General features: G+C 41.7%; 4 protein-coding genes across 4 annotated transcripts; 2 read left to right on the forward strand and 2 right to left on the reverse strand.

Moving 5' to 3' along the window:
* The first annotated feature begins 514 nt into the window (after positions 1-514).
* rab8a (RAB8A, member RAS oncogene family) lies at positions 515-7,048 on the forward strand. The gene is made up of 8 exons (XM_042705570.1): positions 515-697; positions 1,981-2,041; positions 2,165-2,225; positions 2,526-2,603; positions 2,767-2,856; positions 3,234-3,299; positions 3,413-3,463; positions 3,575-7,048. Exons 1-8 carry the CDS (start codon positions 574-576, stop codon positions 3,668-3,670), a joined length of 627 nt encoding a protein of 208 aa, XP_042561504.1. The 5' UTR covers positions 515-573; the 3' UTR covers positions 3,671-7,048.
* Positions 7,049-7,588: 540 nt separating this feature from the next.
* cib3 (calcium and integrin binding family member 3) lies at positions 7,589-12,201 on the reverse strand. Its single transcript, XM_042705572.1, has 6 exons — positions 11,826-12,201; positions 11,255-11,289; positions 10,163-10,274; positions 9,397-9,544; positions 8,183-8,378; positions 7,589-7,654 (listed from the first exon to the last, which is right to left on the reverse strand). The coding sequence occupies exons 1-6, from the start codon at positions 11,874-11,876 to the stop codon at positions 7,633-7,635; spliced, it is 564 nt and encodes a 187-aa protein (XP_042561506.1). The 5' UTR covers positions 11,877-12,201; the 3' UTR covers positions 7,589-7,632.
* A 345-nt stretch (positions 12,202-12,546) lies between these two features.
* Positions 12,547-18,249, forward strand: LOC122130803 (excitatory amino acid transporter 1-like). The gene is made up of 10 exons (XM_042705569.1): positions 12,547-13,581; positions 14,116-14,278; positions 14,385-14,522; positions 14,793-15,000; positions 15,138-15,180; positions 15,295-15,497; positions 15,717-15,950; positions 16,391-16,585; positions 17,120-17,254; positions 17,580-18,249. The coding sequence occupies exons 1-10, from the start codon at positions 13,471-13,473 to the stop codon at positions 17,773-17,775; spliced, it is 1,626 nt and encodes a 541-aa protein (XP_042561503.1). The 5' UTR covers positions 12,547-13,470; the 3' UTR covers positions 17,776-18,249.
* A 99-nt stretch (positions 18,250-18,348) lies between these two features.
* LOC122130805 (anti-dorsalizing morphogenic protein) lies at positions 18,349-21,058 on the reverse strand. Its single transcript, XM_042705571.1, has 5 exons — positions 20,262-21,058; positions 20,015-20,151; positions 19,786-19,908; positions 19,371-19,566; positions 18,349-19,091 (listed from the first exon to the last, which is right to left on the reverse strand). Exons 1-5 carry the CDS (start codon positions 20,554-20,556, stop codon positions 18,673-18,675), a joined length of 1,170 nt encoding a protein of 389 aa, XP_042561505.1. The 5' UTR covers positions 20,557-21,058; the 3' UTR covers positions 18,349-18,672.
* Positions 21,059-22,006: the final 948 nt, after the last annotated feature.

The raw sequence follows: 22,006 nt of genomic DNA on the forward strand, positions 1-22,006 counted from the left end.
ACACAAAACCAAAGACTTCTCTCCCTGTTCTTTCCCCCACATCCATATATGTTTCTTTTATTTTATCCTTTTATGGACTTCCCTTCCCTTTAGCCTATGTCTATCTTAATTTGTTTTGTATCTCTGAAGAAGTTGTAATAAAGTTTTATAAATTTTGGAGACGTGTTTATACAAACTGCCATGAAATGTCAAAAGTGTGTCAAACGTTACTTAACAGACGGCTGGAACAAGTTTAGGCCTTTGGTATTGGTCAGCCTCGCAGGCACTGTAGGATTTGATACTAGTTTGCATGCGTACATTTTCACCCAAATTGCATTTCTGGTAAAGATTGACGTCGAATACCACAACATTGGACCAGAAAATGTAATGGTAGTTTTATGCCCTTACTCTGGTTGGTGATACATACACACTGACAGTTGTGTGATCAAGTCTCTGTACAAAAACGGGTCGTTCACATCCAACATGTATGCACAGCTAGCAACGTTAAGGGGGGCGTGGTCATAGAAGTGCTGGTCATACCAGTGTCTACGCGGCGCTGAACTATTGCCGGGCGGGATTTCCGCAATATCAAGTATGGCGAAGACGTACGATTATTTGTTCAAACTACTGTTAATCGGAGATTCCGGAGTAGGAAAAACATGCGTATTGTTCAGATTCTCAGAGGATGCTTTCAACTCCACCTTTATCTCCACAATAGGTATTTATTATTGGCTTGTATGGAGCTAGGTCTAAAGTGCTTGGATTGTTGCTGTTAAATGCTTCAGCTATGGTTGCTAGCTAGATAGCTACTGTCATCTGCTAGCTTAATGGCTAAACCTATCAGATAGCTTGCGAGGACCTAACTAATGAATTGGCTCGGTAGCACGATATGTGCCAAAATATCTGTAACTGAAAATATGTATATACCCCAATTGTTTTTTTTCATCTGTTACTATAGTAATGGCACATTTAGACATCCAACGTTAGCTAGCCGGGTTATGACGATTGTCAAAGTTGGATGTCCATTAGCTGGGTAACAACACATAGCTTATTGACGCTAGCTTGGCTAGTATAGTCTGGTAGTCCAATTTGTTATCATAGATAACAAGACACTGACTGCAACCAACCCAGAACGTGGGAAGTGGATGAGTTTCTGTGTTTTAACACTGTGTACACCACTCTTATTCGTATGTCTGTGTTAATGTGTGTTGTATCATAGTTACGAACTGCTTCCGCTTATTCGAACTGTTAGCTCCTGTGTTCGCTTCATTCACATTAGCTAGCTAGCCAACTAACTTGGCTAAGTCATCGTCTAATGCTCACCGGCAAGCTATCAGCCTAGCTAATTAACTACATAGGTAACTTAGCTAATATGGACTTTGTGGACAACAGAATATTAACATTTAGGTGGTCAGTAAAATGATCATAATTGCCATAGCCAATTGTCATCCTGTTAGAGGAATAGCTTTGTAGCTAGTTGGTCACCAAGCTTCAAAGCTAACAAGTTCAGTTAGCTGGCTAGCGGCATATTTAGTCAGCATTCCAGTTAGATTAGCGAAATGGCCTCATATAATTTCCTGTACGAAACGAAGCCTGAAAGTTGACGATGTAACGTTAGCTAACTAGCTAATGGTTCGTAGTTCAGCTATGTCATAGACCCATATATTTTCAGGCGATAGTTGTCTTTTTCCATCTGTCAAGAATAGCTATTAACTATACTCTTTGTCGTCGCATGAGATCACCCATTAGTACACTGTACGTCCCACCATAAGCTGGTATACAAATCAAGTTTATTATTATTATAATATTCATCAAAATTCTTCATAGCCAAGTTTTGCTGTTATGATGATTATCGTGTGCATTACACACACAACTGTAACCATTTAAACAGTTTTGTATGCAGATGCAATTGCTTAACCTCATTTAAGTACCCTAGTCTGTCGTTGGTGCTTTTGGTTTAGTATGTACTCTTCACTGGTAACAAAAACCTCTCTTTTTCAGGTATTGATTTCAAGATTAGGACAATAGAACTAGATGGCAAGAAGATAAAGCTGCAGATATGGTAAGTTGACCTATTGGTCTGTACTGTTCTCGTTGGTAATCACAGCATTGCTTAGAGGTATTGTAAGTGGTACCCTTAGTGGTACTGCGCACTGTTAAATTGATCATAATGTGTGCATTGCAGGGACACAGCAGGTCAAGAGCGATTCCGAACAATCACAACAGCATACTATAGGGGAGCCATGGTAAGTTTAAATTACATCCATACATTTCAAATAAAAAAATGAGCCAGTGACAGTTGTCATTGTACAATCGAATAGGGGTTTCTTTGTGTAATTAAAGTAGTGTAATTAAACTAAGGTAGTATACACTTAAAAGTGTTTTTGGAGCTGTACACTTCATTTTATTAGGTACATCAATACTAGTGTTAATATTGACAACATTCCAATTTTTATTTAAATACAATTATGTGTTTAAAATGGCTCAACACATTAATGACAGCAGTGGAATGAGACTGATGTAATTATTTTTTTTATCTTTCTCAGGGCATTATGTTGGTGTATGACATCACCAACGAAAAGAGCTTCGACAATATAAAGAACTGGATAAGGAACATTGAAGAAGTTAGTCTTATAGGGTGCCATGGCGGGAATGTTGTAGAAGCAAACATTGAAATTTATGTCACTGACTGCATTCCATGACCACAAACCAATGTAATTTTGAGATATATGAGAATAGTGAAGGCACACAGTTTTAACTTATGTGATGTTTTTGATCTGTACCTAGCATGCGTCGGCGGATGTTGAGAAGATGATCCTTGGCAACAAGTGTGACATCAATGACAAACGACAGGTGTCCAAAGACAGAGGCGAGAAGGTGCGTTTTGTATTGCAGGATACAGTTTATTTTCCTGATACCAAGGCAGCTAAGGGAATATTGCATTTTGGGAAATCCTTTTTTCGTCTTGGGTTGCCATCAAAAGTGTGTATGTACATTCTAACTGAAAGCTCAGAGAAAGGAGGAATCAGACGTTTCTTTAAACTAGAGACTGTGTCGTCATAAAAGCATATGTATGTGGGAAATAAGTAGTAATTGTGTTGCTCTTCATCCTAATTAAAGTGGATATGATTAACAAATCAGATTTTGATCATCAAAATCAGATTTGTGGCATTGACTTAATCTGATAGCTGACAATCTACCACAGTAAAACACTGTCAGAGATCAACCAGTTTCCTCCTTCTCACTTAATACAGCTGGCTCTGGAGTATGGCATTAAGTTCATGGAGACCAGTGCAAAGGCCAATATCAATGTGGAAAACGTGAGTAAATATATACAGTATATGTAACATCCTTTATGTTCAATGACATTGTGGTGCTGTTGGATGTGTTGAGCCCTGGTTGGTTGGAAACTGAGTGTCCGTTTTATATTTAGGCATTCCTGACACTTGCCAGAGACATCAAGGCAAAAATGGACACAAAATTGGTAAGATTTCCATCCAGTCCTTTGTTCCATGTGATGTCTGAAAGAAGAAAAGAAAGTTCTGAGGGTGGTGGAGAGCCTTTCGTTTATCATCTCTTGCTTCTTCTTCTGCAGGAAGGCAACAGTCCGCAGGGCAGCAACCACGGGGTGAAGATCACCACGGAGCAGCAGCAGAAAAAGACCAGCTTCTTCCGCTGTGTGCTCCTGTGAAACCACGCTGGCCCGCCTTACCGTCCGCCCGCACACACGCCCGTACGAGTTGGACGCCACTGGACTGTGCTCTTGTTCTCAGCACTCCCCAGCCCATCCCTTCCTCCATCCCTCCCTCTCTCTCTTTCCCTCTCTCGCTCTCTCTCTCTCACTTTCTTATTCTCTTTTGCTTTTCCCTCTTTTTCAGCCCTCTTTCCCTGCCCCACTGTCCTTCCTTTACCAGTTGGCCAATGGAAGTAGTTTGCTCTCCATCCATGTTCTTCCATAAGACATACATGCAGGTGACGCCATCCTCTTCCAGGCTTATGATCCTTTGCTGATACTGCCATGCTTCTGATTGGCTGTATTTGGTCAAGGTGAAGAGCTGAGCCGGGTTGAACCGGTCTGAAGCGGCGCTCACTGTCTTTGTGCGCGTCCTCACTTCGGGAAGAGGAGGACCACCACTTCTGTTTGTCCGACAGTCTTGTTTCGGAGCTCTTGTCAGAGCATGCCGCTGCCAAACTCTTACCCCACCCTCAACCCCATTCAACCTCACTCAACCCGGAAGCGACAGTTTGGTTTGAGAGTTGTTGTTCTTCCAGGGTCAGGCTGTAGAGCGTAATCTGTTGCTGTTGTGCCCTGAGCGCTGTTTAGAAAGTTTCTATTCTCCATTCCATTCTGTTTTTGTGTCTTGTTCCTTTTTTGTAGTTTTCGGGTTTTTTTGTTTTTTTAAATCCCCATGCATTCCGCGACAATCACTTGACCTAACTTTAAAAATACGAAGCTTGTAGTGGGCCACTTACACTTTAGGCATCGCTCCTCTCTTGTTTGTGAGTTTTTTTTCTTTTTTTTTATATATATATCATTCTTTTGTATTGTTTTAATTACCTGAAAAAATAACTCCCTTAACCAATTCCTGGCATATGGTCCGAAACGCCATATTTATGCAGGACTACATTCCACCTTACCAATGTTGTTTACCTGTTCATGCTATAGAGATTTTCTTATGCAGAATCTGTGCACATCTTGTATGTTATTGTCAAGTTAGTCATATTATTATTTTTTTTTTTTTGTAGATGTTTTATTAGAAATTCCCCAAAGCTTTGGCCCATTGCTCATATGATCCAAAAACCTCAGGACTTGTCTCGGTGAAGTTCTGAGAGGTTGTAGCACGCCCAAGCTTCAAGACCCAAACTCGCACAGAAAACATGTCCTCTCTGTAGAAACACATGGCCGTCTCAGTCCACCTCCAGCAATACTTCACTGGGAGGGCCACCCTGCAAGTCCCTTGCACTTTACGAGTGACCTTTGTGTTGTGAGTAGTCTGTGCAGAGTGGTAGTGTTTTTTGCATAATGCAACGTATCTGTTTTTTTAGTAGTAGTATTATTTGGCAAAAAAAAATGATACGTTGACATTTCATATGGACCTAATGACTTCATGTTTTGATAAGTTTCATTTGAAATTTATTTTAAACACCTTTAGTATTTATCAGAGCGGTATAAATCCCAAGAGTTGTTGCACAATGCACAAAATGCCCTGGCTTCCATCAGCTTGCCAAAGTTGATGCAGTAAAGCTCTTGAGCTTCTTGGAACCTCTTGGAACCAATTTGGAGACAGCTAGCCTTAGCCCTTACAGCTGTACTGTGCTGTGCGATCAGGAGAGGGCGAGCCTCAGCCCTTAAGAGCTCTGTCGTCGCTGGCTTCCTCTGCGTGGGATGACTCACCCCTGCAGTGTGGAGTGGAGGCCGCTTGGCCCCTTCTGGTTTCCCTTTTGGTCACAGGCACTTCCTAATGTCAGCTTTAGGTGTGCACTGTTTCTGGCTTTCTCACTCTTGACTTTTCATCCAGGAACTTCTCTGCGCTTTCTGCTTTCTTTTTTTCGCTAAAGTAAGTCTTATGATTGGGTGGAGGCAGTCAGACCTGGTCTGTTTTGAATGGTAAGGAGATTTAATCGCAAAGGCCTGGGGGGGGGGGGGGTGTAGATTTTCACTCAAACCCAAGATGTATAGCTAACACATTTCAGACTTAATATAACTATGCGCCTGCTTGGCCAGGTTTTGGATACATGCAGCCTCACCAGTCTATTGTAGGGGAGATGTTTTTTCCCCAAAGTGAAAGCATACCAACATGACCAGTGGCGACTGTCATTTGGTCTTCGAAATTCAGTTTGTAAGCAGCCTACTGCATTGCGAGTCAAGCGAGCACACTGGGGCTTTGGATTTATCTTGGGGGAAGCTCTGGTGCCTGGCCTGGTGGTTAAAGCATTCCGTTAGAGACAAAAAAATAAACAGTGTTCTGTATGTTGAATCGAGGAGAAGCTTGTGGTGTTTTGCTCTGTTTCAGGAGATTCCAAGTTAGGACAACTTTCTCTTCCATTTTGAGGTGTTTTTCCCTGGGTGTGGAACAGTTTGCCTATTTAAACTAATCTGCTGGCTTCCCCTTCAATTTCTTTTGTCCAAAGAGATCCAGTGATCACTTCATTTTCTTTTTTTCCCTTTCTATTGATACCTTGTATTAAAGGTTTTCCCTATTATTATTATTATGATTATTATAATTATTATTGGGGGCTTTTTCTGGTGCCCACATCTGCCACCCTCTGTTGAGTCTGTTTGCTAAGCTCAGACCTGCATGCGTTCACAGCCGAACCCTTTGTCTTAATTGCTAATACTTGATCTCTTTTCGTTTTGAAAACTATGCATCATGAAGGTTCATATTGACAACCTTTAAAAACGTACCTGTTTATTAATTACCTGGGTTTTTTTTTTTAAAAGAGTTTTGGAAATGGCAACAGCAGTTGCTCGACCCTGAGCACATTCCTGTATGATTTTGATATGGTCTCATAATTTAGTCGCCCCCCCCCCCCCCCCCCCCCAAGTCTCTTTATGTGCAATGCTCCATTTTGTGTGATGATGGGTGAATTCCATTATATACACCTTTCTGGCTCTGGTGTGAAATTTGGCAAGGATGTTGAGAGAGTCCTCTCTCTGCCCTTGGTGGCTGATCACCCTGCAGTTCAGTGATACTTACTCTGTCATACCTCCTACCCTCGTGCGTCTTCAGGTATGCTTACAGCGCCCCCCCCCCCCTCCCTCTTTATTTATTTTTTGTTTTTGTTTTGGCATTGCTGTCGCATTCATATCATATCCAATTCCCTTTCAGTTTTTTTTTTTTTTAAAGACAGTTTTTGTGTATCTGTTGATTTGAGAGGTATATGGGGAGAAAGATTTCAAGTAAATTACCTTTTGGAGGAAAAAAAAAAACAATTGTAAATAACACTCTAAAAAAAGAGATCTACGTAAAAAAAATTGTACTGTACTTTCTAAAATCATATGAAATCGATCTACGGTTCTGTAGATATCTGTACTTTTGATTTATTAAAATAAGACTTTTAAAAAAAATGTGTGTGTGTATAAAAAGGCAATGACCCAGGCAGGAGACATTAGAAACCTTTAATATATACTGCAGTGCCCAGCTCTGACCAGCTCCGTCCCTTTTTCGCGACGCGGTGTAACTGAGACCTCACACACTTCCCACAGGCCTCTAGTGTTGCAGGGTCACCTTTAATGAGGCCCATTCACCCTGCAAGGGTCTCATTTACCACACAGGTCAGCTGAGTCTTGCACAGTCTCCACAGTCACTGAGGCCTGCTTAAGCTAAAAGGTCGAGTGAAAGACCTTTATGTGAAGCGGAGTAAGGGCACAAGTGGTTCTTGAGTTAAGTTGCTCAAGGCGAGAGGTGCAATAGGAAAACATGAGACAGGCAGGAATCCCTTTAGCACTGAAAGTAAGGGTTTCAGCAGTAAAATGCTAATCCAAGCTTGTATTAGCCTGCACATTGCAGCTGTCTGATAGGTAGAGTGTGTCGATTTCAGGCTCATCGCTCTGGGCTCCTAGTCTTCGTCGTGCTGTAAAGCCACCAAGGAGACATTCTTTCATTCCCTCCCAGGCTGTTCTCTTCAGATGGATTCACAACATAGTGGCTTTTATATCCTTATATGGAAAGTGCTGAGAAGGAAAACAACGGGTTACTGTTTCCAGAGGAGTTCCTTTCAATGCTCTGCAACCTGCTTGAATTTTAAAGTATGACTTTTTAACTTCCCTTTTATGGATACATGGAAGGCTCACTCTATAACTTAATTTTCCTTTACTAATTTACTTCAAAAATAGTCCTGTCCGAGATCTGTGTATAAAACTTAATAATTTATTTATTGGCAGCTAAATGAAAAAAAAAATTGCCACCAAAGAAAGCATAAAAGGAGCAGTCTGTGATTCTAATGCACTTTTTGTGAAATTCAGAGAGTTGCTCCTTCGTGGTCCTCCAGCTGTCGTCTATGTGTATTCTGTGTATTTACAATCCTAGCCTTGTAAAATGGGAAGTGGCTCAGACCAAGCGATACACTATTCCAGACAATCCACACATTGCTTCAGGAGTATGGAGGGGAGGTGTGCAATTTGATTAGCTGTTGAACTCACATGTTCGCAAGCTTTTCCAGAATCGCAGTGTGCACATTTAAGTCTATACAGTAGTCTTACCTGAGGAAGTCTGGAGCGCGGACAATCATGTGCTGGAAGTCCTCTAGCGACAGACGCCCGTCGTTGTCCAGGTCTGCCTCGTCGAGGACCTTCTCGCTCACCATCCTCACCTCATCCTCGGTCAGCTCACTGCGGGTCAGCTTTGTCAGCGTGTTCTCCAAGTCCGACTTACAGATAAAGTCATCATTGTTGAAGTCTTAGGCAAACAGACAAGATGTTCAGTACTTAAGCTAATATGCATGTAAACCTAACAGAATTATTATGATAACAGTGGCGAAACAAGGGAAATATTAGGCAGTGTTACGTTTTTAGTCATTCACTGTATGAAAAATGAATTATTAGTGTTAAATATGAGGGCTGCATTTATCACGCAGTCTACTGATATTATTGAACAAAAAGCACTTTAAATGATCTTTCTTCCGCCTAAAAAAGGTCCAGAATCTAAAAGAATTGTATGCTTCACTGGTTTCACTGGCAACTTCAAAAGCATTGTTGAAGACAGAACAACTAACTGGACTTGACCCTGTGACCCCAATGGCAAGCTTTTTCTCTGAGCATTCAAACGGTTAACAGCACCAACATGCCCCTTAAGTTATCTTAAACTATCTCTTCAATACGTTTGAATAATGCATGAACACTTTCCTTCACCCATGACCAGGGACCATGGTGTGTGCCTTGAAACATCTTATGCAGCTGCCATCATTTAATTAGAGAGACTCTGGCATGCATTCCTTTCACGGACAGACCACTGCTATAACGGGCCGGTGAATAATTTACTAGCCTTTTTGTTCGCTTGCCCAAAGACATTGCTTCAGTCTCCATTAGTTATCTTGCATCATCAGACAGACATAAAGACTGTTGACAGCACTCCTGTCACACATCTCAGAGCCTGGTTATGAGTTCAAGTGCCTTCATCACATCAAGACTACAGCTCTACATTTCATATACTATACACTTCATATACATATACCATGATTATTTCATAAACTGTATTCTATAATTCTAATATATCATGACTGTATATCCGATGCATAATGATTACATGTTTCTTCTGTCATACTTGTCTTTGGTGTTTACCCTTTATACCAAAGTGTACTTCCAACACTGGAGCTTAAGAATGAAAAAGTGTTTGCTACAGGGTGCAATCTGTGGCCTTTTCACTATAAAGTGGGACATGGAGATTAAAGTAACCTCAGGTCTGGATAGCTACTGACCATAAATCTTAAAGGCATAATAGGCTTTCAGGTCTCTTGGTGCCATTTCGCTTAGAACTGAAAACATGTCTAAGAAGTCATCTAGAGTCATGTTTCCCTCGCCATCCTCTGAGAACACCTCTGCTATTCTCTGGCGAAAAGGGTTATCCTGCAAAAAAACAAGGAAATGTCATTCACGGCCAAATTCACTTCATCACAATCCATTTAAAACAGAGGATCAATCAAATCTCCTACAACATAACATGGTTTCTGAGTCTGAAAGCTTTAGCACAGAACGTTTCCTTATTCACAAAGAACTGTTTGAATAATCCCAGTTGGTATGTTTGCAGAGCACACATCATTGGACTTTGGCAAAATGAGCTAATCTTCTAAAAGCGTAATTTGTGTTCGGTATAATGTTGATGGTCCATTCAGTTTTTTCTTTCTCTGGGCATTAAGGCTTGTTTAGCTGCCATAAAGCACGACTGCTGCCACCAGCACTCCTGATCGTGACCCCTCTCTCTTTCTCTCCTCCCTTTCAAAGACCAGGAGACGCAGGGGGGCCCTTTGCTTTCATTGGGCCTGAAAGGATCTGGTGACACGTAAACTCTCCAAGACTACTGACAATTAGTAGGAGATGAATAATACATGAACAACAGAGCGCGGGTTGGTGAGTGAGTAAATGAATGAGTGAGAGATAGAGAGAGGGATAGAAAGGAGAGAGAGAGCGGACCAGCGGCCTCTGCTTTAGCCAAGATGCCAGTGTTGGGCCGGAGGCAGAGTGCACCTTCAGCTCTGGCATGCTGCCGATCAGCTGATAAGGCAGCTTCACATCTGGCTTGCTGGTGTAGTCGAGCGGCACGAGCTGTGGGGCCAGGTCACGGTAGCGTTGGTACAGCCTGGCAGGCGGATGAATAAAAGATAATTTCATAAATAAGACACAAAAAAATAAAGACTAACTAATTGAAACCTACGTCATTTCGGCATAACAAAGTTACTGTATTGCATTTTGTATCAGAAATACATTTGGGAAGTAATTAGCCAATATTTACATTGGCAAACAAATCAGTTAACAGTCTAACAAATGCATTTTGTGTACACAGTTAAAAATAACATTATAGTTTTGTCTCAAGTACATTGGGGTTGATAATTAGCCAACGTGTACGTGCATGTATAGCTCCCGTATCACTTAAAAAATAGAGCTTTAAGGTCATTTATCAGTACAGTCTGACAGGTGAATGAATAAAATATCTCATAAATAAGAAACAAAAGATGTGCTAAGCTACACCTCCCCCATTACACAATACCAAATTACTATATTAGATTTTTGTCAACATTTGCCAAAATTTTGGCAGTGATCCAGCAACATGCTCAGTGTCATAAATGATTAACAAAAACAGTCTAAGGCATTTTGAGTGCACATTACAAAGTTGTCATGGTAAGTTTTGTTTCCGAAGTTCATGATCAATAACCAACATTGTTAAGGATTAGCAGAGTGTAATTTGAGTATACATCTACAGAGCTGATTTCCACACATCCTAATGATCTAAATTAATTACTTCCACATCATCTAAAAACATATTTTTAAGGCTTAGGAGGACGCAGCTTTGAGAAGACATTTCTTATGATGTCATGTAGCTAATTTATCTCTCCATCTCTCCCGCTCTTCGGTTGCAGCTGTGTATGATCACATGGCATGACTTTCAGCTTACTTGAAGATTTGGTGAGGCACAACACAACAAACTTCAGAGATGATGTCTTTTTAACAAGGGATTGTTGTTTTTCAGTCTTGGTTTTCACGCCTCAAATGCAAGGTGAAAGTCACTTGTCTTTGTGCCCTCTTTTGGAATAATCCCCAAGTATGCAGGAGTTTACCTACCTCAAGATTTCTTTCCTGGTGAAGAATGTACAGTCCTACAGAATGAAGGACATAATATATGACTAATCTCCCTGTATACTTCGGATTCATGCAAAGACCCATCCAGGATTATTATACAAATATAAACAATGCATGAGCATTTAAAAACAACATGAAGTCACAACAACATACATCTATCCATGAAACAATTCTGCTGCACATCCAGGGTAGATTCAAGTTACATTTGTACATTAATTGATCATGCATGTAAAGACAGCGTATGTGCTGTGTGTGTTTGTTTGCCCTGGCCCTTCTCACGCTAGACCCCACAGGGGCCCTCTGTTGTCATACAGTCTTCATGAATATTCATTTAACCGTTAAACACAGAGAACTCCTAAAGGTGCTTAAACACATCTCGTCTTTGTGGTAAATAATTACATTCGCTTATCAAAAAATAACTTCAATCAATAAATCAAACGAATAATTTCATAAAGTATCCTCATACTTAGACAAACCCACATAACTTCCCTCTCTGTAGACATTGAGGTAAAGAAAAAATTCCTTTCTGGGTGTTAATTTGGGTTGCACCCACCTGGTAGGCATCTAGCTGCTGGGGGGTGAAGATGGTCTGTTTGTTCCCCATTTCCGAGCAGAGGGGGTTTCCCTCACTGCCATCACAGGTCCCGCATTGAGTGCTTCTGTACACATGCGGCTGTATGAGATATGAAACGACAGCAAAGGCGAAGGGGTGGGGGGTGGGGGATCGGGTATCAGGTGCCTGTCGGCCCTTTGGTCCTCCATCATAATGGCAGCATTTCAGCGTTTTCACTGATGGAAATAGCAGCCCTTCAGAGAGGGAAAGACGGGCGGCCAGCCAGCATCAGTCCCGGTGATTGTGTGGTTGACGCCGCCCACACTGCACTCATGTTACCCAGCGGACACCTCAACAGGTTTGGTTTTGTTATGAAACTCAGACTCCATGAGCAGCTGTTTTTGCACTTGGTACTTGGGATCTTGAGATGCAAAACGGGAGCATTGTGAGGCCTATAAAGAGAAGAAGAAGAAGACGAAGATATATTCAGGTCTGGCATGCTGAGACTGTAGTGATTAAGGGCATGGGACATCTGTGTCTCTTGTCACTTCTTTGGGGACTATGACAGGAGTTTGTCATACATTTCCAAATCTTGCTCCCTCTCAGTGCGGTCTGTGTAACAATGTAAATTCTGTCATCTTCATTGCACATTTAATACAGCACATGAGGCTGCCTAATAGACACAGGTTACATAATAATATGATGAGAATCAGTTATTTTACAAACAGTAACTGAGTCCCTGTCTTTATTGATGTGGGAATTTCCCCTGGATCCCCACTGCTTTGTGAATCAGTGTGCCTTGGGTCTCACTCTCTTCTATGCACCATCAGAAACTTGTTTTAATTGTTCATTTAACATATTTGCAGTTGACCTGTTGCAGCTCTGTCTTGATATCAGTTGTATTAGATCTTTGAATAAGACGCTTAAAAGCGCTGTGTCCTGTATACGGTATCAATACAGACAAAATCCATATATAAAACAGATATTTTCAGGGAATTGGTAGTAAACTTGTGTTTAGGGAAATTTTGTCTTTTCACTTCATCAGGGATCAACTAGTTGTTATTCAATATTCAAAGGTGGTGTTTCACAATTTCACAACTTACATGGCTGATTAATTTACTGGAGGAAACACCAGGCTGTACAGTATATGCTGCCAAATAAAAGGACTATATTAATACTATGAAAACATATTAATGTCTCAGTACGCACTGTATATTTTGAATGTCATCTGAGGCACAACCTGGAAATGATACCACTTTGTTATTCACGCACACACACACTGAATACAGACAGGGTTTATCTTTTGTCTTGTATTTCCCATGTTTGAGACATTGGTGGGAAGCAATGATAAGGAATCCTAACAGCCAATGACAAGATACAGTAACATTTTTACAAAAGTCATAACACTTAGACTCATTGGGTAACTTGACTGTGTAGTGACAACAGCTCTTAGCCGATTTTATTATGGTTGTTTTGTATTTGTTTGTTTTTAAAATGTGTACTATTTGATAGACTATGTGAGGCTTAACACACAAATGTCAGTTTCAACACTTTGAGGAAAACTGCCGTTACTTTTTGCTCCTAATCTGTGGGGTGCCACACTGTGATAGATCCACGCCCGAAACAGAGTACACAAGATGTTGACATGTGTCCTTATTTTCTCCACATGCATTTAATGCATGCAGTTGACTTGACCCAACACTCCAGACTAGCAGGATTTACTCTGAGAAGTGTAAACATTGTCTCATCAGCCAAGGTAGCCTAACTAATGAATGCTTAAAATTATCTGTTTGTGTTATATGGAGTCTTCATTTTGAAATAACGTCAATTATCTCACAGTTATTGTCATGTTAGCAATCATGGGTAATAGTAAGTGTGTGTTTGCAATTGGATTAGAATCAAAACATTAATTTGACAGTAATAGGCATTCATTTCAATAACTATTTGTTTGCATATTTAAGTGCATAGAAATGTTGATTGGAAAATGGAAAAAATAATTACATTATTAGTAATTACCTAGTTTTTGAAGTACTTTTGTTCTGTGCATTTTTATCTCTTTCAGGCTCTTAATTGTATTTGATATCATTACGAAAAACAAAAAATAAATGCATATAAACCTGAAGCAAAGTATCAACACTTTTGAAATATGATATTTACATTACTCTTGTTGGTCTGAATGTATTTCCATTTGGGACCAAATGAAATCTAGGTATTGCACACTTAAAAATATCCAAACTGTGCGTAAATTATTCTATGGATTCCAGAGTCTCATTGGTTGACTGATCTCCAGACCATTTGTTTTAGTCAGAATATGGGTACGGAGAAGTCCCTTCACCACAATGGGTCACACAAGGCAGGATTTCAAACCAGAAGGCAAACTTCCTTTGTCTCCAAACAAAACTTTCTACGACAAAATGCATTTGTTATTCTCGCAGTAGCTGCAGTCTTTGCAGGTGAGTAACTTCACTTTTGTTCTAAGCCCCCTATGTCTAACTTCAATCTTGCTCTCATATATTGCTCTTTGCTTCAGCTTTAAATGCTGTTATTGTCCTTGTGCAGGAGTTATACTGGGCTCCGCATTGCGTTCCTGGTCTATATGTCCAAGACATGTTCAGAGTCTCTCCTTCCCTGGAGAGATGCTCATGAGAATGTTACAGATGCTGGTGTTGCCTCTGATAGTATCAAGTCTCATCACAGGTGAGGACGGTGCTATAAAGTTCTGGACTATAGGTCTAGGCTGTAGCACACACAACGTCTTATAAAACTATACTTTTCTCCATTTAGCAGATGCATTTAAGGGAGAGTGACATACAGTGCAGATATGGTATATATTTTATCAGTGTGTGTGGTCCCAGGGAACTGATAGACCTATTATGAGCACCTTTGGCTACTAATTGCTGGTAGAGATAACTGTATACAGTATATTAATCTGGTATATTTCCACTCATCTGATTTTTTTTCATATAGGAATCTCCTCACTGGATAATAATGTAGGAAGGATGGGAGTGCAGGCCCTCATATACTACATGCTGACCACCATCATAGCTGTCTTCACTGGCATCACTTTGGTGATAGCTCTCCAGCCAGGGAAAAGAGGCAGGACAAGTCAGGTGCTTTCTGGTGGTGGTTTTAATGAGTCCCTGCCGACCACAGATGCATTTCTGGATCTCATCAGGTCTGCAAACCCTTCCATTACAGGACTGGACTGTTCTGTCTGTGTTGATGGTCAACAAAGTGAATTATATAAACATATCCTTCAGGTACTGAATCTAGACGGTCTCTGATGAAGCACTTTGAAACTTTGTCTCCTAGAAACATGTTCCCATCCAATATTGTGGAGGCTTGCTTCAAACAGGTAACAAGAACCAGCTCAGCTAATTTTTTTTTCTTTCTTCACATCTAGCCTATTGTAAAGAGGAGACCAGCTGCTCAAACATACCTCTTAGGACATTTTTGTGTTTTTTTTCAGTACAAAACTAGTTATGAGAGCCGCAATGGCACGTTGGTGCCCACACCGAGCTCCAGCAGTGGGGTCAATGCTCTGGGCCTGGTGGTGTTCTCCACAGCCTTCGGCTTCGTGCTGGGCAGGATGAGGGAGCAGGGACGGCCGCTGCGCAACTTCTTCGACTGCCTGAACGAAGCCATCATGAGACTGGTGGGCATTGTCATCTGGTGAGGACAACTGTGACATTAAGTATAGTGAATAATAACAAGATAAATACTGTACAGTGATCCGGTCAAGGACCCGGGGTGCATTTCCCGAAAGTATAATTTTGCAGCTAGATAAAACTGTCTCAATGGTAGCTTCTATTCTGCGTTTTACACTTCTGTTACACATTATAAATAACCACCAGGCGAGATAAGCACTGTGAATCTGAATGCTCTTCACAGGTATACTCCTGTGGGAATTTTGTTCCTGATAGCTGGGAAGATCTGTGAGATGGAGGACCTGGGGCTGATGGGTAGTCGTCTGCTGTGGTTCACGCTCTGTGTGATCCTCGGCCTTCTGATCCACAGCCTGCTAGCGCTGCCTCTGCTCTACTTCCTGGTCACCTGGAAGAACCCTTACCTGTTCATGGCAGGCCTGCTGCAGGCGCTGGTCACTGCCCTGGGCACGTCATCCAGGTGAGAGAGGAGCACTGAGTAAGCTTTTCCTGGGAAAACTGAGAAAATGAAAGTGTTTGTAAGACAAAAACACTGATTCTTAGCCCTGATTCTTTCATTTTAAGAATTAAAAAGTTTTAAACATTATGGAAAATTAAGCAAAATCATACTGTATGATACTACCTTAGTTTTCCACCAGGGGGCACCAGGGATGAGCCCTCAGTCCATGGCTGTGCTCAATATGTCCAGTGTGTTTCATGTTGATTGTTTATTGTAGGGTTTCCTGTACCTCTTGGCCTTTTCAAGCTAAATATTAAGACAAATGTGTTCCTATTCCTTCTCTGTGTATGTGTATGTGTGTGTGTGTGTGTGTGTGTTTGTAAATGTTCCACTTCTGGTGATATTTGCAGTGGCATTGTGGCATGTACCTCACTGTAGGTGATCTTTAATATTCCATGTAGTTCTGCCTCTCTGCCCGTCACCTTTCACTGCCTGGAGGAAAACAATGGGGTGGACAAGCGAGTGACCCGCTTCATGCTTCCAGTGGGGGCCACTGTGAACATGGATGGAACAGCTCTCTACGAGGCAGTGGCAGCCATCTTCATTGCTCAGATTGCTGACATGGAGCTCACTTTTGCGAAGGTCATCACCATCAGGTGAACACTGAATGTATCACGTGAACAGAAACTCAGCTTTTCCCAAAAAATAAGGCTTGCACAGACTCTGTAATAGACTGTTGTACATAATAAAATGTTATTTAGTGGAGATTGGTTCATATGACTGCTGCTTGCTTGTCTCTTCATGGGACAGGACCAAATTACCTCTCAGATATGGTTCAGCAGTACACACCTGTTTGACCTCTCAGATAACTGGAGTAAAATCTGTAGGTAATACCTACTGTCAGAACTAAACATGGTGAAGCAGCTTTTAGCTGTTATGCTGCTCAATTCTGGAACCAACTTCTGGATGACATCAAATAAATAAAGTTTCAAATCTAGACTGAAGACCCAACTGTTCTCAGATGAATTCTGCTAACAGATCAAATGCACTCCATATATTTATTTTTTAAATAATTGTATTTATTTGTGTATGCTTTTAAATATTGTATTTTTCTAATGCACTTTACCTTTTCTTTTAATGCATGTTACCTTTTAATCTATTATTTATTTGGTAATTTTTCTCTTCCACAGCATCACCGCAACAGCAGCCAGCATCGGTGCAGCAGGTATACCCCAGGCTGGCCTCGTAACCATGATGATAGTGTTGACGTCAGTCGGGCTGCCCACTGAACACATCTCACTGATCATTGCCGTTGATTGGCTGCTGTACGTCTGCTGTCATTTCCTCTGAGTTACGAATGTGTGTAGAGTGATCTGGAATGAAAAAGATAATTTCTGTCTCTTTTTCTCATTCTTTCTTCCTTTCTATGTATCTCTCTCTCTCTATCTCAGCCAGTCAGTCGCTGTGTGTTTGGATAGGTACATGTGTAGAGTGAACTAGAATGGAAATGATAAATGATAAAATAGTTTACTCTCTCTCTCTTTCTCTCTCTCTCTCTCTCTCTCTCTCTGTCAGTTTATCTCTGTGTATGTGAATATGTACAACACATAATTTACTTTTTCCTGACATCTGCATCATGTTTGTGACTAGCGACCGCCTGAGGACCATGACCAATGTGTTGGGTGATTCCCTGGGTGTGGGCATTGTGGAGCATCTGTCACGCCAGGAGCTGCAGAGCCATGACAGCACTGATGCTGGCCACTCAGATGCCGAGGGAGCTGGGATGTCTCACCTGTCTGTGAACCGAGACACGGTGCAAGTTCACAGCAGAGAAACTTCTGTGTGAGGATACAGACGTTTCTTATCAAAGTATGCATGAAGGACTTCATCTTAAGTTCAGTCCTGTAGCGACCATTTTGTTTTCTGAAGTGTGTTATGTTTTGTCATAAGAATTTAATCATACGTTTTTAGTTAATTACAGACTACAGTCCATAGATTGTTGGTGAAGCATTTTATTTATTTTCATATCACCAAAAAGTGTTCATGCTTGTGTGTTTAGTCTGCTATTTTAAGGTGGTTGTGACAACTGCTGCAAGGTTTTGTAATTGTACTTATTTTGGTCATTATGCCACAAATGTTAATAGGCTGAGCACACTATAAAAAAAATCAAATTGGATTTAGGGTACAAGCAGTGTAAATATGTTGCAACTGTCAAAAGGTGCTGATGTACAGTATTTTGCTTTTTGTATGTGTGATACACAAATCTTACACACACTCCTTGTCATTTTACAGTTTATTAAAGCTTTATAATAGTTCACAACATGCTATGTACAAAATTACATCCTTTACAGGTTGACGCATACCCTGCCATATATTAGAAATTTATATCTATGTACATATATTACAATGCCATGAGGAAGCATTGGTCTTGTAAACTCATCGGTTATGGTAGTTCTCTAAGCAGCACCGTAAAAACACATCAACTAGTGACCACAACAGAGAAATACTAGGACTCTTTTCTGCACAATCCCATAATGGAACACACCTTCACGATCTCATAGTGCTACTTGCTTGGAGTAGAACCCAGCGGCTGCTGCAGAATATTGGTGCATGGATTCTTTTAAAATGGACCATGTGAGGGATGATGTAGTATCCTTCAGTATCACATCAGTGGTGTGGTGGGTTAGGCAGCAGAGGGAGAGAGTTCACAGAGGGTGTTTCAGGCAACAGAGGTGAGAGGGTGTCAGTGGCAGCCACAGCTCCCGGCCACCATGTCGTCGTACTGCTTCAGCACAACGTTCTCGTCGTCGTCGAAGTAGAGCAGGTTGATGGAGTAGAGCTTGTCGGGCACGCAGCAGGGCGTATCGATGCCCTTGGTGAGTTTGAGGGCGTTGATGATGGACTGGACAGTGGCGTGGTTGGTGGGGCGCATGTTCTGGCCCAGAGGGAAGGGGCAGGAGCCCTTGCAGTGGTAGGCATTGTAGCCGCGGGGCGACACGATCCAGCCAGACCAGCCGATCTCCTCGAAGTCCACGTAGAGCGGCTGCCGTTGGCAGGCCGTCTTCTCCCCATTCTCATCGTAGTCCAGAGAGCGGGGGCTGCGCCGGCCTGCCCCAGCCATGGGCAGCATGGGTAGGGTGAAGGGTAATGAGGCTTCACCGTCTGAAGACGAACAAAAAGCATACAGTCAGAACTGATGTTTTACAGTGCATATATAGCTGATAACACACATTTGTCCAAACTGTCCTGGTTTCACAAGAAACAAGAGAACTTATCTTCCATCTTCCTTGTCTGTTTCTGTACACAAAGATACAAGACAACGCTCTGTCTTTCGGACTGGCATTATTTCTACATCCTCTCTACCCACCTCGTAACATAGCAATTATCCCTCTATTTTTATATATAGTAAGGCAACCACACACACAAAAAAGCCTGACATACCCTTTATGTTGATCTCAGGACTGGCTGTGCGGCGTCCATCATCGGTGAACAGGACTAGCATGGGCTGCTTGCTGTGGTGGTGGTCGCGTCCGGAGGCAAACCGCAGCACTTTGTCATCCATCTGGCTGCCTGCCAGCGTCTTCACAGTCACAAGGAGCCCCAAGTTGCTGCTCTTATCTGACATCCAGGAGCGGACCTGTGGAGGAGAAGATGACTGACATTTAACCACCTCAATCTGACTGTTGTACACAGTTCGATAAAAGTTCATATGAATATGCATGCCCTCAAATACTTCAAAAATGTGCTGCGTAGGGGTACGGGTGTACTTGGACAACTCACTCAATCATTATGGCAGAGTAGAGTATACCCCACACATACACCATTACCACAGATTTTATGTAAAAAGTGCACTCACTGCTTGGGTGATGGTAAACACTTCCCATCCATTGGAGTGGATAGGAACCAGTCTTGACGACAGCAGTTTCTTTCCCTGAGAAACATTCATTTCCCCACCATCCAGAATCTGGTAGACACTGACCTGTTGGTGTTAAAAGGGGCATTCATTTAGGGTTTAGGTTGTTGCCACATAGGCCTACATATCTTTTCATTCCATGCAACAGGTTGACACGTAGCAAGATATTTACCTGGCAGTAATGATGCCTGTTAAAAGCCACTGATGCTTGGGGTCTCAGTTTGAAAAGGTGAAGTTCTGCAGTGAGGACTCTTTCGCTCTTTGCAACCGTTGACAAATTGAACATGTATTCAACTTCTTCACTGTGTACTGTAGAGAGAAATAACGGTTTGGTTAGGCGAATACAACATTATACTGGGTCAAAGATACAGTCTGTCAACGTAACATCAAACTTTGGAGAAACAAATATATTGCCTTACGTTTGTCGAAGAAACTACGAACTGTGTTTCCCTCAAGAAGATATGGGTCCTTGGTAACCCCATCCACATCCGCCACTGTGTTGTACAGGTCCAGCATGTACTGAGGCGGCTGTTTGTGACCTCGAGTTAAAGGTGGATCTTCCATCCCAAACACTTCCAGAAGTCGCTTGATAGCCTTAGAACGGACCTCTTTAGGCTCATTGGCTAAGTTAAAATGATTTTCCAAGTAGTCCATGGAGGGCCTGGCGATGAGAACTCTCACCAGGGAGATGACGACGAGCACAACAGGAAACATTCTGAAATGTGTGGCTGGGTTGTCCACTTGTCTGCTGTAAGCAGTACTCTGGACTGGTCAAACCTTGAATCTCGACTGACTGAGAGGATGCAGAGCTCCGTTTTATGTGAAATGACGAGGCTGTGTGTAAGTCCTCGGACAACAGCAATAAAAGATGCCATTTAGTCGCAAATGTAAATCAACAATCAGCGAATGTAAAGACAAACTAATGGCGGTGTTAACAAGGTGTGAACCTGTTACTCGGGTGAGTCGCGTCAGCCAGCCAATACAGAAACTGAGGAGGAAATTACCTTCTCTTTCATATGTCTATATTGGAAAAAATCTTTCCCAGTAATGTGTCATTTCAGGCTAAATTATTTTTATATTTTTTTTGATAATTTCTTGAACGCAGACACGGTGTTTCTTCCTTGCATTGGGCACCGTATGTAAACTGAAAACTGTGAGGAAGTTTACCCACCACGGGAGGTTAACGTCCCAAAAATGTATCCATTAATTTAGACAAATGGGCATAGTGTTCTACAGGAACAACCATTACTTTGACAAACAACACCGCACGTTTTGTTGCACCTAGTTAATTTGCTCACGCCTGGGGGTGGGAGTATGGAAAGTATTTCCAGGTTTCCAACATCGATTGTATCCACAAAAATGTAAATGACCGCATTCATTTAAGGGATCATGTTGTGTTTTGACTGAGGAGGTTATTGGATATTTGACGAAAACAACCCCAGAAGATAAAGCCACCAAGTAGGCCTGCACACATCGACATGTATGCTGCTGGTGTTAACGTTTGTTTTCCTCTTGGAGGCATTTAAGGAAGGTATCCAACAATAGCCTCTATCAGCTGTATGCATCCTAATTGATCCGCATAATCGATTCCAATTGACACCAGGAAAACAATTGTGTACTGTGCGAGATGGAGTATTTTTGTCTCCCACCACTGCGCATAGTGGTCTCCTTTGTTTTTCCCTCAGCCTAAATAATATGTAGCCTAATTTACAAAACCCTTACAAATAAGTAATTTATTAAAGACGTCAAAAGATATTTAAAATTACAACGCAACTTCAGCGACGACATCTGGCAATTATGTTTAGTACCAAACCACACATACATATTTATACTCTCAACTTTCATGTAAGTGATACGGTGAGCACGGTTTCGTTAGTTACAGCTACGATGTCGTGTGTTCACCCTGGGTGGCTGTTTGTATTGCCAGGGCTATTGCACCATATCAGAAACGAAGACTTTCAAAGAAAGCAAATGCCGTTGGCAAGTAGATCTGTTTCTTTCGCTTGTCTGGCATATGCAACAAGTCATTGCAAGTAAACGAAATCAAAGGATGTTGCCAGAGGCGGGCCCGGTGAACACATGAAAAGCAGAGGTTTATTTTCAGCAATTACAAACACGTGTCTGCAACCACTTGTGAAGATACTTGAAAGCAGTCATTAAACCA

Source organism: Clupea harengus, unplaced genomic scaffold (genome assembly GCF_900700415.2).
Source record: "Clupea harengus unplaced genomic scaffold, Ch_v2.0.2, whole genome shotgun sequence".
Lineage (NCBI taxonomy): Eukaryota > Metazoa > Chordata > Actinopteri > Clupeiformes > Clupeidae > Clupea > Clupea harengus.